Source organism: Adiantum capillus-veneris, chromosome 9, assembly GCF_014529385.1.
Source record: "Adiantum capillus-veneris isolate H3 chromosome 9, ASM1452938v2, whole genome shotgun sequence".
Classification (NCBI taxonomy): Eukaryota; Viridiplantae; Streptophyta; class Polypodiopsida; order Polypodiales; family Pteridaceae; genus Adiantum; species Adiantum capillus-veneris.
The window spans coordinates 160,554,484-160,569,719 of record NC_140939.1 but is presented as its reverse complement, the minus strand read 5'-3'; the positions used below and the strand labels follow the sequence as shown (position 1 = coordinate 160,569,719).

The 15,236-nt window shown below is 40.4% G+C and overlaps 1 protein-coding gene across 1 annotated transcript; it reads left to right on the top strand.

The window, feature by feature from the left end:
* The first annotated feature begins 522 nt into the window (after positions 1–522).
* On the top strand, positions 523–4,630 carry LOC147451478 (4-coumarate--CoA ligase-like). Its single transcript, XM_086520370.1, has 6 exons — positions 523–1,914; positions 2,070–2,268; positions 2,373–2,518; positions 3,424–3,491; positions 3,613–3,715; positions 4,231–4,630. Exons 1-6 carry the CDS (start codon positions 865–867, stop codon positions 4,360–4,362), a joined length of 1,698 nt encoding a protein of 565 aa, XP_086376496.1. The 5' UTR covers positions 523–864; the 3' UTR covers positions 4,363–4,630.
* The last annotated feature ends 10,606 nt before the right edge of the window (positions 4,631–15,236 follow it).

The following is a 15,236-nucleotide window of genomic DNA, read 5'->3' as shown; positions in this document are numbered from 1 at the left end:
AGCGACGTCTCCTTCTTCTTCGCGACGAGGAATCCTCCACGACAAGAGCATAGAGCGATGAGTGACACACATTGCTCTCTTTTGAGCTTGTTAGATTAATCTTGTTGTGTGCTTGGAACCATTTGTGGCTCGCACACGGTGTATCGGCAAGTCCCTTGCTTCGACAGTGTGACAAGGAGCGCACAGGTTCAATGAATATGCTTTAGAAAGTTTGGTATCGACGTATGCATGCTTCTTCTAGAGTAGGGTCCGATGTGAAGATTTGCCCCGGATTTCAATTTGTTTGTCAGCGATGGGGTTTGAACGCTTGTCCTGGACAAGTTTTGCAATGGCCGCCCAGCTCGTCGTTTGGTAGGCAATCAACGCACAAAGGAAGGGGTTGGCCGGTCAGAAATCAATGACACGAGAAAGTCACTATATATTTTATCGGAGAAGGATACGTCATAAAATACAGCGCGCGGCGTGTTTCACCACGACCTGGTCTTTAAGTTGACTTGTTCCAAACACGCCTTCTGCGCCTCTACTTCAATAGCGCTACCTTCGCAGAAACGTGCTTCTTCTGTGTGCACTCAGCGCTCTCCTTCACCCTCCTTCCCCTCCAACAGCTGTGTTTGCGTGTGTGCGCGCGCTCACTGAGGTAGAGAACCACGCATTTTAACTCTTCCTCACTCTCGCGTACACATACACACACACACCCTCCCACACCCGTTCCCTTCCTGATCCTTCTCTTCTCAATCTCCTTCCCTTACAAACGCTCACCCACCTACACACACACACACACACACTTTCTCTCTTGCATTTTTCTCACTCTTCATTCTCTCTCTCACTCACACACACATATACAGTATAGCAGCGAATTCAACAATGGCCGAGGTCCTTACCTCCTCAGTTCCCCTCCCTGTGGTTCATACTCCTCCTTCTGCGGTTGTAGCGGACGCCCCGACCGAACACATCTTCCGATCCCCCCTTCCAGACATAGATGTCCCGGATCACCTCACTCTCCATGACTACATCTTCCAAAACGCGTCCCTCTATCCTGACAAGCCCTGCATCATCGAGCATTCCACAGGTAGAGAGATCTCCTATGCAGAGGTGGAGACGGCTTCCCGAAGAGTTGCCGCCGGTCTTGTGAATTTGGGCATCAAACAGGGGGATGTGGTCATGCTTTTGCTACCCAATTGCTATGAATTTGTGGTTCTTTTCCTGGGCATCTCCATGCGAGGCGCTGTTGCAACCACTGCGAATCCGCTCTATAAACCCGCTGAAATCCATCGGCAGGTGCAATCCGCAAAAGTGTGCCTCATCATTACACAGGCTGCATATGTGGAAAAGCTCGCAGAAGAATGCGAGCAGCATATTCAAATTCTTACCATTGATTCTGTGGTTGAGGGATTTCAACATGTCTCCGCCTTGCTTGAAGCAGACGAGAAACAATTTCCACACGATGTTGTCATAAACTCTGATGATGTTGTCGCACTTCCTTTCTCATCAGGCACCACAGGTTTACCCAAAGGGGTTATGCTGACTCACAAGAGCTTAATCACAAGTGTGGCTCAGCAAGTGGACGGAGAGAATCCGAATCTACACTTTTCGACTGAGGATGTGGTGTTGTGTGTGTTGCCATTGATTCACATCTTCAGCCTAAATTCTGTGTTGCTTTGTTCGATGAGGGCAGGCTCGAGTGTAGCCATCATGCAGAGGTTTGAGGTGGTGGCACTTTTGCAATTCATCCAGAAGTACAGGATAAGTGTGATCGCGGTGGTGCCTCCCATTGTGATGTCCATCACCAAGTGCCCGACGGCGGACCAGTTCGACCTCTCTAGTGTCAGGAAAGTGTTATCAGGTGCAGCCCCGATGGGACAAACTCTGGAGGATGCATTGCGTTTGCGATTGCCGAATGCTGTTATTGGCCAGGTTTGCTTTGAGTCTTTTGAAAAGTATTATCAGATCTAATGCTGTGCATTTTAGTGCGTAGCTCCAACAATGAGGATGTTTCGACTCTGTTGCGTATTGGCACACAGACGGTCCGATTGGTTGGAAAATAATGTGGTTTATCCGTGAATTTTCAGGGCTATGGGATGACTGAAGCTGGGCCAGTGCTCTCCATGTGTTCCTCATTTGCCAAGTTCCCAACTCCGGTGAAGCCGGGGTCGTGTGGCACAGTGGTCCGCAATGCGGAGATGAAGATTGTGGACACGGAGACTGGCGTGTCACTTCCGCGGAATCAAGCAGGAGAGATATGCGTAAGGGGGAAGCAAATTATGAAAGGTGAGGAAGTGGGTTATGTGTATGTGGCAGGCTATTCTGTTAGAGGTAGCGGCGATTTTTTGATTTAGGGCACAGATTTAATGTACTTCATTTTTGGGGAGCAGGGTACTTGAACAATGTGGAGGCCACCGCCATAACCGTAGATAAGGAAGGCTGGCTGCATAGTGGCGATGTGGGTTTTGTGGACGACGATGGCGAGGTCTTTATTGTGGACCGTGTCAAGGAGATCATCAAGTACAAAGGCTTTCAGGTATCCCTCATGCCCCTCTCTTTGTGAACACAATACTGCTATACAGTGTTCGGAAGAAACCATATTCACATAGATACAAAATTCCATTTCTTGAATTTGCCAAGAGAAAATTTAGAAAAATATGGTTATTTTTTCAAATTTTTACACTATTTTTCTCTACTTTTGGGTGGGATTGCCCTCAATCGGCATTTTTGAAATCGGAAATGGCAGGATATTAAGCTGAGAACACTGCTGCCAAACCACATAGCGAAGTTGCTTGTCCATGGTTTTGAGAGGCAAATTTCTATATATGTAGGTTGTAACAATTGATTTTGAACTTAACCAGCATTCTATCTGTATGAATGGTCTGGATGTCAGTCATGGTAATTATTCATAAGTTTATAAGCTGGTGCTGTTTAGCTCCAAGTCAATGAGACAGGTATTTGCGTTTTAGCCGAATACACATGGATGAATGACACGCTAGTATTCTTTGCTATTCTATTAAGTGATCGAGGTGAGGTCTGAATGTCAGTCATCGGAATGACCGCCCATTCATCAAAATGGAACATCCGAAGATTAGAGCATGACATTTAAGATGTTGCCATGGTGTTATTGCTTCACTATGAGAGGATGAGCGGTTGGTGTTCAGCAAGAAATCTAGCAAAATACACATGGGAAATAGAAATTCAGTGAATAGTGATCATATGTGTGGTGGGATTTGAGGTAGATTTTGCAAACATTGGTTACATCATGGATGCAGAAGGCTTGTTCACCTACCTAGTGACCATGCACCATTGCTAGCCACACTTGTGGTGAGGCGTATGAAAGATTAGGATTTCTAGAAATCCTGTGTGTGTGTGTGTGTGTGTGTAAGAGGCAGGCCATTGTGACACTCTTTTAATTTGTTCTGATGGTGTATTGTGCAGGTGCCACCCGCTGAGTTGGAAGCCATGTTAATTGGGCATCCGGGCATCCACGATGCCGCTGTAGTCCCGTAAGCCCCCCCCCCCCTCCCCTCCTCCATCGATTCTCCAAATTATCCCCATTCTACTGGCTTACAATAGCTGTTGTTATTGTTCTTGACTTCATTGCTCATAAGAGTCTTGCATATGCAGAGAGCCCGATGACGCCGCTGGTGAACTCCCCGTCGCCTTTGTGGTTCGCGCCAGCGGGTCTGACATATCAGAGAATGAGATCAAGCAGTACATTTCCAAGCAGGTAGGCTATCTAATCTAATTGATAGTACACCCTAGCTTTTTGCACTGTAATCCTAACTTTTTTGTCATTAGACCAGTTATCGGTACCTCTGAAATTCACTACATGGCTGTTTGCACTATTAGGACTCTCTCTCTATCACCCAAGTGTGGTAGATTGGTTATGCCATTTCCCTCTTAAATAACAAGTCTTGAGTTCAACTCCTCGTCGGCTAGATCTTTAAGGTCTCTTGGAATAGTTTCCTACGACGTTAAAATTCTCTTCTTCTCGGGTGTGTGTGTGTGGGTGTGTGCGCGCGCGCTAATAAAAGGAGGAAAATTGTATAACCTTTCTATCACCCAAGTGTGGTAGATTGGTTATGCCATTTCCCTCTTGAATAACAAGTCTTGAGTTCAACTCCTCGTCGGCTAGATCTTCAAGGTCTCTTGGGATAGTTTCCTACGACGTTAAAATTCTCTTCTTTCTTCTTCTTCTCTATGTGCCAAGGGATTAATTTGTTTCCTTCTCTTTCTGGTCAGGTTGTCTTCTACAAGAGGATTTGCAAAGTGTACTTCATAGATGCTATCCCGAAGTCGCCAACGGGGAAGATCTTGAGGAGAGAGTTGAGGAGGAAGCTTGCTGAAGAAGCAGCTCTTAGAAAAACCACCTGAACATTTGTGTAAAACCAAGAGCTATTCTTCATCTTCTTCTTCTTTTTGGAAGCAAAAGCAGATATCGTCAAATGCGGGAGCGGCAGGCGCTTTCAGGTCAGACAAGTGAAGAGTGACATCAAAGAGGAGAGGCTCTGACAAAGTGAGGAGCTGCATTTTGAAAAGTAATATTATGAAAGTGGGTATCACTGTCATTACTCTTAATTAAGGGCTGATTAACTGCTAGCCCTTTATTATGACATGTTAATATGATTGTAACAATTTGCGACATTTTGCACCAAGATGTCGGCCGCTTGAGGGCCGCCATCCCCCTCCCCCGCCCCGAAACAAGCAAGATGCATCAAAACATCTCTCTCTCTCTCTCTCTCTCTCTCTCTCTCTCAACAGTCATGCTATGGGCCTGCGTATTCCAGCACATCAAGCAATCTCAACCGTCCATTGCATTACCATTCTAACAGTGAACTGGAAAAATGCATGATGGATGGGAATCTCCCTCACCCCCACTGTTCCGGGACAGGGAACAGTCTCGGCCTCCGCCTTGCCTATTCCAGCCCGGAACAGTGGGGGTGAGGGAGATTCTTCAAACAAGGTGAACTTCCCTCATTACTAAATGGCACCGGGGTCGTCTTGAATGAAGACGTTATAAATGAAGCTTTAAATATGGTTCCAAAATCCAAATGTATGCCTACTCTTTTCATGACGCTCTCATTTCTTGGGCTCACTCTTCACTTATGCATTTGAGACTAACTAAAAGGAAACTTTTCTCCCAAAATTGTTGAGACGCAACTAATAGCTTACCCTTCACTTATGCATTTGAGATGTTTTGAAAGAATTTTTATTTTTCCGAGATTGGGGAACCCTACTATATTTTTTCAAATGTCAATTCAAGCAATTACATTGCAAACCGGGACTTCATAAAGCTGCGTGAAGATTGTGGCGGTGCTACAATTGCCATTGTGGTGTTATCATATGAAAGATCCAAAGTGGTCTGATTTAGGCAAGCATCGGTATAGAAAATTATTGGAGTTCAGAATTGTTCTTGCATTGAAAGACACTCCTTCCCCTATGTACACTTGTTAATAGGAAGAGGAAGAGAGGGACATGTGTGAGGGTGAATGGGGATTGTGAGACTCAAAACCATGACATAGTTCAAGGATCTCTTGCAAGATCTCAACAATGGAATCTCCCACTCACAAAGAAAGCTAGCAATGGGCAAAAGGATTCAATTGCGAGGCGCCCTATAGCAGGAAACGTATCCAACCCACAATTTATCATAACTTTGGAATCTTTCTTTTGTGTCCATTGGTTGAGTTCCTACAAAAGTGTACATTATTGAACCTATAGTCGCTCTAATGGATCAAGAATTGAATTTTCTCAAATAGAGCATTGAGACAAAGTTCAAAAGTGTCAAATCTTATTATTGTTTGATTTTGTCTTTTAATTATGAATGTGATGGAAATTTTTAGATTCGATACACAACATTTCTCAGGCATCTCCAATATGATAGATCATTTTGCTTTTGGTTTAATTGTACCCTCTTTTAGGTTTTGATTTGTATCGAAAAAAGTTTTATATGGTTGCAAGTATCACCATCTTTCCTCTTTGGGAAAGTGGAATCATTCAAAGCTATTATTAATGAAGGTTATTCAACTCTCAAATTTTTTGTTAATAGTCTTTTGAAAATTGGACTTTGGAGCTTGCATTTGCAAAGAGTAGATGAGGAGTCAAAAACCACACAACAAAAAAATTAACATTTAGAAAATACGGTGTGTAATCCTTGAAACTAAAATCTAAATACAGTTAGGCATAACATGGCCTAGCCAGAGTAGTTTGTTTTTAAATGGCAAGACGATACCACAAGGCATCTATCACCCCCTAAATCAATTGATGAAATTGCAATTGAAATTGTGGTAACAAGGAAGAATTTGAGAGAGAGAGAGAGAGAGAGAAGCCCTAAGGGTCCCAAACTCTTCAAAAAAGAGAGTACAAGACTCTCAATGCTACCAAAATCCCCCTCCCCGAATATAAGGGAGCAACAAAAATTATCAACCCATATCTCAAATAACAAAAATATTTGACTCGTCTTCCACAACCTCCTCCGAAGAGGTGAATAAATCCTCTAGGCTCTACCAAGGAAGTGTGAGCCACCCCCTAACCATGGTGTGGAGAAAGAGATGTGACAAAGTGCTATTGTCTGCAAGGCTTTGTGAATCTCTAATGAACATGAAGATATGTGACCTAAGTGTGAACATCCCAAATCACGTACAATAGTAGACACCTCAGTAGAAATTCATATCTGACGTCTTTGAGAAATTCCTCTAAATATGTCCTTGTTCTCCACATGCATGAGATCACTCCTTCGTGGATCTCTCACACCAATGTCAAAAGTACCATCCTTATGTTCCCTTTGCTTTTGCTTCTATATCCAAACATGTTGTATGTGCAAGAGGTACCAACCCTATCTAGCTATAATGCACGAGTCATGAGGTAGATGAAATACCTCGTACTAATCCAACTATTCCATTTTAAGCATACATAACACAACAATCCTCCTTTATGTACAAGAATCCAAGACTGCAATCCAAGGGTTAACAAGTGTAAACAAGGGGAGATGTAGAAAACAGAACAAGCTCCGCCAAGATCTATAGCACATCACCACCTCCAGCCAAAATCTACTCCACCTAACACCAAGAGCTCACATAAGGTTGGATAAGACAAAACTCCTCACTTTTCCAAAAGAACATGTACAAGGGTGATATAGACCACATCCAAAGTTGTTAAAAAGAAAACTTGGGAACTTCCTCCAAACTCTTTTACACATAATCCTTCTAAACAATCGGCCAAATTGCAAAATGTTGAAACTCCTAGTTTTACCACATTCAAAAAAAGGTTAAGTTAAATGTGAAAAAACCCCACTCTAGCCTATGACTAATAATGATTGAAACTTACCATTCCGATGTGATAGACCTCCTTGTTGTGAGTTCCATTATTTAATTGATTGTAAGAGATTGGGGACAGGCACACACTCTTTTCCACCCAACCGTGCCATACATAGGCCCTTGGTTGTGCTATATATATGCAAGCCTCCTGTATCGCATGTCTGTCCTAGCCCTTGGCCTAACATTACTTCCCCCTTGGAGAATTGTTTTTGTCCTCGAAAACAAAAGTCGTGAGATCTTCTTAAGAACATTGATGTCTTCCATAGTGACACCCCTTGCGGGTCCAGCTGTCCATTTGATCGGTACACAATTCAATTGGAGGTTCAATGAAACCAAGAAGAACATCTTGATTGTCTACATTGTTTTCCCTTTGCAAATGGCTTATATCCAAAATCAGATGTATACGATAGTGTGATAACTCACTTGAGTACTTTAAATTAGTTACCACAACTAAGAGGTGTCTAAAGGAATGACCAAAGGTGCTCGAACATGTAAGAATACCTCTTTGCAACTTTCCATGGCATTGGCATGCTGACATAACTCATCAGCATAGAGTAAGTCCTTGACTTGCTATCATTTCTCATTAGTAGGCAACCTCACCATAACTAGTGATCGAGGTTGAAACATTGATATAAACATGCAAGGACTGAACCTAGCCACACCATGCTTTGCATCATGATAAGCATACTCCAAACTAGAGATGCAATCTTTCCGATTGGATTAATACTTGCAAACCGCCTGTCCATCTCTAGATGACTGACAATATTGGTATTGAGTTGTGTTCCTCAACCGTTTATAGGCAGTCCTCCAAAAAGACTAGTAAAGGTAGATCACAATTACTCCCAATATTGCTGAGTAATCTATATAATCGATACAGATTATGAACATCCAATTTGGTTAGCCTTAGAGACTACAGAGTAAACTAAATAAACTTGAAAAAATTTAGACAACTTATCTACAAGCACTCATACCAAGCCATCATCTCGTATGGTGGTCAACAGACCCACAATAAATCTCATAAAGATATTGCACCTTTGGTGTGAAATGCTTCATAAGATATCAACTCCATGAATTTGCATGCTGCTCCAAATTTGCCTTTGCTAAACACTAAGGCACATATAATGTGCATGCACTTAGCAAAAGCTAATTCGAACTTGTATTTTCATGACTATTGTTGCCAATGCTAGCGAATGTTATGCTGATAGTACACATGAAAGAGGAGGGAATAATATATGTAAATAAATCTACAAAAAGAAACTAAATACTTCCCACTATAATTACTTGAAAGTCTTGGTAACACATTTGGACCATAATAGAATGTGAAAAACCATCTGTTAATGTTGTTTAACAATACTTATAACCTTTAAAAGTATTACTAAGCATCAAAGTATTTCTGGCCATTGAAATTTTTCCTAATACAGTGTGCTCAAAATGGTCTAATAAATGGATTTGACCAACAGTTATTAGGGACTCTATCGCGACCCCCCATAATTAGGAAAGCACACGTCTGTGTCAATTCCAAAGATTCATATTCTCCACATGTGAAATATGTCTCATATAATGATGTCAAAAAATAGGACATCCATTAAGTACGGTATGTACTGGTGTTTGGAGATAATCGGAAACACTCATAGACATGAATGAGAGGGACCCTTGTAAACCTTGCTCCACACTAGCTAACGGAACTCCATGAGTTCCTAGACCATGTTGCGCACCTTGTGACTAACAACAGGTGCCAAAAAAAAATCCTACCATGTAGGCCTATTACTATTTCGATAGGGAGTGAATCCTTAATTGTATCATAATGAATAATTTAAAGAGAAAGTAACAGGTTGCAGAAATGGTACTCGATACACTACTTGCCTAAACTCCTTTGCTTCAAAGATACATTACCAAAGTTCCTTCAACCTGTTAAACACTAAAAATTAGTGAAGAGAAACAAATATTCAAATGATAACCCTAAGTTATATTCGGCAAATCCAAACCCCTTGGTTAGATTTTGTAAAGAAACTGCTTAAAGTATTAGTTAATTGTGACCAGCAGAGTCTGTCGTGTCACCAATAGTGATTGTAAGCAACTTGGTAAGGTGAAATTATCTACTACCCCTTGGCATATGAGAACTTCTTTCCTTGAAATTACAACTATGAAGAGGCCAATTAGTGACCCTCAACACATATGGAGTAATTTTTTGTTCAATAGCTAGGCATACCCCTAAAAATACCACTCATATAGACACAGTCGGTGCTATAAAGTAAGCAGTAGATCCTATGAAGTTGGAATCTTATTCACAACTGAATCTTGAAACAATCATATGTCCAGATGAAAACAAGACAAAGATTCCCAACACGAAAAAGAAGGTAGTCATACTCAACTTTATTCGGTTTTCAAAACAAGAGATTACTAGCCTTGAGGCTCTCTTAGCAAATTCGTGCTATCATATGAACTAGTTGCTTAATAGTAAGGCCATGCCTACTTGCTCTAGATGGAAATCATCGTCCATAGTGCATGTATGTTGTGTAGATAATGAATGATATAGGGTGCCCACAATTGCAATCATATACAATGAACACAAGCAAATAGAGTCACCCTCAATTGTTAGAGAGTAAAAGGCTACAGCTATAGGTAACCGCTTCAACAAGAGAAGCATCAAGAAAAATCATTGGAAAGAAACAAAATCTTAGCTCGCCCTGACGGGGTAGCTGGTGTTATAGGGGAAGCATAAACAATGAAGGGGTGGAATGAATTCCACCTAACTGGCATGGCATGCATTGCAAATGAGGAAAGTAAAGTGATAAGCCCTTGGCTGCAATGATGTCCTCAACACTTTGAGCCGATACTAGAAGTGCCTTGGACAATGTATATTGACAACACAATTTGTGCCAAAGGTAAAATGTGAGCCCCAAACCTATCTACCATTGCCACACGCTCTTCTACACCCAACCATGTAAGAGACTGGGGATAGCCAAATGATCTTCTCCACCCAACCATGCCATATAAAGGCCCTTGGACGTGCTATATATATAGGCCCAATTTACTGCATGTGTGTCTTGGCCCTTGGCGTGACATTTATGGTGAACTTCTTGGCTTTGTCTTGCTTTGTCGCTCTATTTGTTGTATCAAACGCACAAGTTGAAGCATGCCATGCCATTATCGAGGTTGGAAATGGCCACATAGTCATATGCCCTCCTCATGAAAGTCTTCTCCACATCAATGAGAGGGTTTTCTTTCCTCTTCTTGTACTCATCTCACATCTTGGTGTACTCATACCTCTCTATATGTGGGATGTATTTGGTTCCTGACCTTACTCTCTTGAATTTCCAAGATATAACTAAATTGAAGCTGAAGTACATTGTGGGCAGGTAAGATAATTTGTTCATCAATCAAGGATATATCTAGGTTAGGAAATGATATTGTTTTAGCAAGCTAACATGAAACACATTATGAACTTTGAGATGAGGTGGAAGCTTTAGCTTGTAGGCTTGATCATTTATTATCTTAATGATTTTGTAAAGTCCACAATGGTGATAGCTAAGTTCATTGTATTTCGCCAAGGATAAATTAATTTTATTGTGCTTCGCTCTCAAGAATATAGATCACCCATCAAAGAATACCAAAACAAAGTTGTTCAAGAATTTATGAAAATTTTCTTGCAACAAGCAATTAAAAGTTGCAGAAGCATTTGTAAGACCAAAATCCATGACTATGAATTCATAGTGTCCATAGCGAGTGTTAAAGGAAGTTTTGGGAATATCAATCTCCAGAATTCAGATTCTGATCAAAGATCGATCTTTGTGAGCATCTTTGCTTCATATAGTTGATCCAGCATCTCATCTATACGAGGAATAGGATAGTTATTCTTCATTGTTACTTGGTTAAGACCTCGGTAATCAATGCATAGTCAAAACGATCCATCTTTCTGTTGGAATTAGGGTTGTAGGGAAATGCACATAGCTTGGAGAAGATGAAGGAAGCTCAAGGCACACAACAGAGAGTGTATTACTTAGTGTGCAATGGAAAGATAAGATAGACCTAGAGTGATGGGTGTATATAAAGTGCACGGGGAAAAACCTCCTAGTGAGGGAAAAAATGCCACGACAATCCTAAGTGTGCTCACACACATCACTACCACATGTATATGGTAACAAATCCCCTCTAGGAGTGAACGAGAGCTAGAACATAAAGTATAGGAAGGTGCCATTGTTGGAATTAGGGTTGCAGAGAAATGCACACAGGTTGGAGAAGACAAAGGAAGCTCAAGGCACACAACTGAGAGTGTGTTACTTAGTGTGCAATGGAAAGATAGATAGCCCTAGAGTGATGGGCGTATATACAATGCACTGGGGGAAAAACCTCCTAAAGAGGGAAAAATTGCCCCAGCGATCCTAGTGTGGTCACACACATCACTATCACATGTACATGGTAACAAATCCCCCCTGGAGTGATGCAGTGAACGAGAGTTGGCACATGAGTAAAGGGAAGTGCCATGCCCTGAAGACATGATCAGTCCACAAAGGGGAGTAAGCCCAAAGCTTTGCGGAAAGCTTCGAGCTTCTCACGAGACAATGCCTTTGTGAAAAGATCTGTAAGGTTGTCCTCTGTTGGCACATAAGCCAAACTGGTCCCTCCTGTTGAGAGCCTCTCCCTGACATAGTGGTAATGCACCTCAATCTGCTTTGTGCGAGCATGAAAATCTGGGTTGCTCACAACTGCCAATGCACTCTGAGTGTCAATGTACATAGTGTTGGCAGTGTCATGTCCAGCACCCAAATTAGCCATAAGGCGTCTGAGCCATACACACTCAACCGTAGCTGTGAAGATTGTCTTGTACTCAGTCTCACAACTAGAAGTGGCCACAGTAGGTTGCTTCTTGCTCAACCATGATATACATGAACTACCAAGCATGAAAGAAAAACCACTTGTGGACACTCGCGTGTCAAAACAACCAGCCCAATGTGAGTCCAAAAAAGCATGTAAGTCTGGTGGCAATGATCCCCCCTTGGGATAAAACAAGCCAAGATGTAAAGTGCCACTAAGGTAGCGAAAATCCTCTTCATAGCCTGCCACTGCTTAGACCCTGGGCTATGCATAAATCTGCTAACCTATGAGACTGCAAACTAAATATCTGGCCATGTGTTGCATACATAAATGAGGCATCCAACAGCAGTTTGGTAAAGAGTGACATCTGCAGGATCACCAGCATCATTGTAAGGTTTCCAGTTTTTGAAACCTTAAAGATTGTATAAAGCTTAATCAAACTGATATGATTATTGAAAAAGCAATGTAGAATTGTCCGACCATGGCAAACATTGGTATTTTTGGAATTTTAAGCACAACAAACCCCGGGCTAGAAATTTTCAGAATCACATGCCGATAAAATCTGGAAAAGTTACGGGCCCTGAAAGGTTACACTAGGAATTCAATTAATTAAGTAAAATTGGATGGTTTCAGTAATTATTATTAACAAAGACTTTCTTATCCTAAGGTTCTAGAATTTACTGATATTTCCAATTTTCATCATTTAAAATCAAAGAAATTAGTAAAAATCGATTCCATGTATCTGGGGGGCTATGTGGGGTAACGATGAACTCTCCCAAACTAGATTTAGTAGCAGGGGGCGTTTTTTGACCTGTAGGGCTGCTTGGGATGCAAGTTATTGCCATTTTCCAGCTTGTGAGTGACCAGAAACCTATAATAGGACCCTTGCTTCACAATTTCAGACAGACTCGGAGCCTTGACACACTCTCTCTCATCTAGAGAGACCACTATGTAGAAATCACTAGAGATTAAGCTCTAGTTGATTAACTTAAATGATAATTAGCCTAATCCTTCTTAATTAGCAAGGCTAAATTAATCTATTTTCTTTATATATTAAAGATTAGGCCTATGTATACTCATAAATCCTCTCCTAATTAAATATTCTCTGCTGATTGTTGTAATTAAGCTTGGGAATATTAAGTTAATTAATTATCTTATCATATTAGGACTGAAATTATTCAAATTAACCATAAGTTAATGGGAAATATATTAATTAAGTTTAGATTAAGTTGAGGTAATTATCAAAGCTGCATTAGACAGTCATTAAGCTAGGAAAATTATCTTATAATTTTTTGAGTAATTTTCATAATTAATTAGGCAGAATTACACTATTTTTTAGAGAAAATTAAAAGGGAAAAATTAGCAAATTGATTCAAAATCTTTTGAGTTATTTATTAGAGGTTAATTACATGTTAGAGAACCCATGATAATTATTTCAAGCTCAGATAATTAATTTACCTAATTACTTTAGTTAAATTACTCTATTTTTGGATAAATTAAAAGGAGGAAATCAATAAATTGGTTTAAAATTCTTTGAGTTATTTAATAGAGATTAATTACATGTTAGGGAACCTGTGATAATTATTTCAAGCTCAGATAATTAATATACCTAATTACTTTAGCAGAATCAATGTTAGGATTTGACTTGCACCCCACAATTTCAATGGACACTCAGTTTCAAGGATTGTCAATCCGTATGGAATGGAAAATTTTTCCAATGCCATTCCGAATACAATTTTCATTATTCACAACCATTCCAACAACTTTTGATACCTATAATCCAACCAAAATCGAACCTTGTAAATGAGAGCCGTGGAAAAAGCGTACATTTCTATGATCGCAAATAAAATCTGGAAGAAGAGTACATGTCTATAATCACAAATAAAATCTAGTTGTATACATTGAAAGGTATAGCAAGTGAACATTGCTATTGAATTCGTCACCAAATAACAATGAAAAAGATACATTATAATAAAGTACTCTACTTTAACACAAAGTGAATTGCTTTTTGCACTTCAATAGGCTCCTTTGATAGGCTCAAAAATTCCATGATGCATATCCACATCCAGCTGTTGTTATGGCTCCACTTCTTCTATTCTTTATGGTCTTCCATGCTTCAAAGCACTCCTCCCAAAGCACATTTTCTGGATTTGCAATCTTTGGAGTGTTCATACCAACAAACATCAACAAATTCAAACTCTAGAGAGAGAGAGAGCTGATTGCGAAACTTGCTCTTAATCTTGTTCATCTTTGAAAAGCCTCTCTCACATGCTACACTTGAAAGAGGTAACACCAACAAGTCTCTCCAAAGCTTTATGGTCCAAGAAAATGAATGCTCCCACTCATCATGATTATTGGTATCCAACCAAGCAGCATACATATCTTTTCCTTTAAAACAATTTCGCATTCTAGTAATAAAGGACTTGCGTTCTCCTTTACACTCTTGCTCATTAATTAGCGATCTCTCTCCTTGCCCAAATTGCTTACATAGAATTGTCAACCATTCTCTAGACATACCATCTAGCTTTTCCAACTCCGGATCATAATCCTTCAGTGATAAATACTTTGTTGCTTCAAAAACATCAAAATCCCCGTTAAAGCGATCCCACAATGATTGGCTTATGCTTCTAACATAGCCTTGACACAAACGTATCAAATATACATATGTAGTATCATAAGTCTCATGGGGATTAGCTACATCTCCTTCACACATCGGACCCAAATGAAAACAATAAAGTGTATAGTACCTTCCTCATCTTTGTACATCATCACACCCTTTTGCTCATGAACCATTTTAATAAAACTTTATGTATGCTTTGTCTCACTTGCAAATTTAGGACCCAAGAAAGACAATCGAAAGGTTTCAACCACAGATCTAAAATGGTGCCCAATGCTAGATATGTCAACATGCAATTCTTGAAATTTGTAGTTTAAAATATTCAACTCTCCAAGTACATCTGCAAAGAAGTGAAGCAAAAACTAAACCTTGTAATTAGTGAGGGATGCATATAATGTTGCATCTTCAGTTCGCATAACAGCCAAATAAGCAGGTATAAGTCTCACAACTTTCGTCAAGACTTGACCTTTAGAGAGCCATCTAACATCATGCATTTTTTGAGG

Bases quoted from the DNA above. Each gene is read 5' to 3' on its own strand.
- LOC147451478 (XM_086520370.1), top strand. From the start codon at position 865: ATGGCCGAGGTCCTTACCTCCTCAGTTCCCCTCCCTGTGGTTCATACT. The intron at 1,915-2,069 runs GTTTGCTTTGAG...GTGAATTTTCAG, and splicing joins CGAATGCTGTTATTGGCCAG to GGCTATGGGATGACTGAAGC. The intron at 2,269-2,372 runs GTGAGGAAGTGG...TTTGGGGAGCAG, and splicing joins GGGGAAGCAAATTATGAAAG to GGTACTTGAACAATGTGGAG.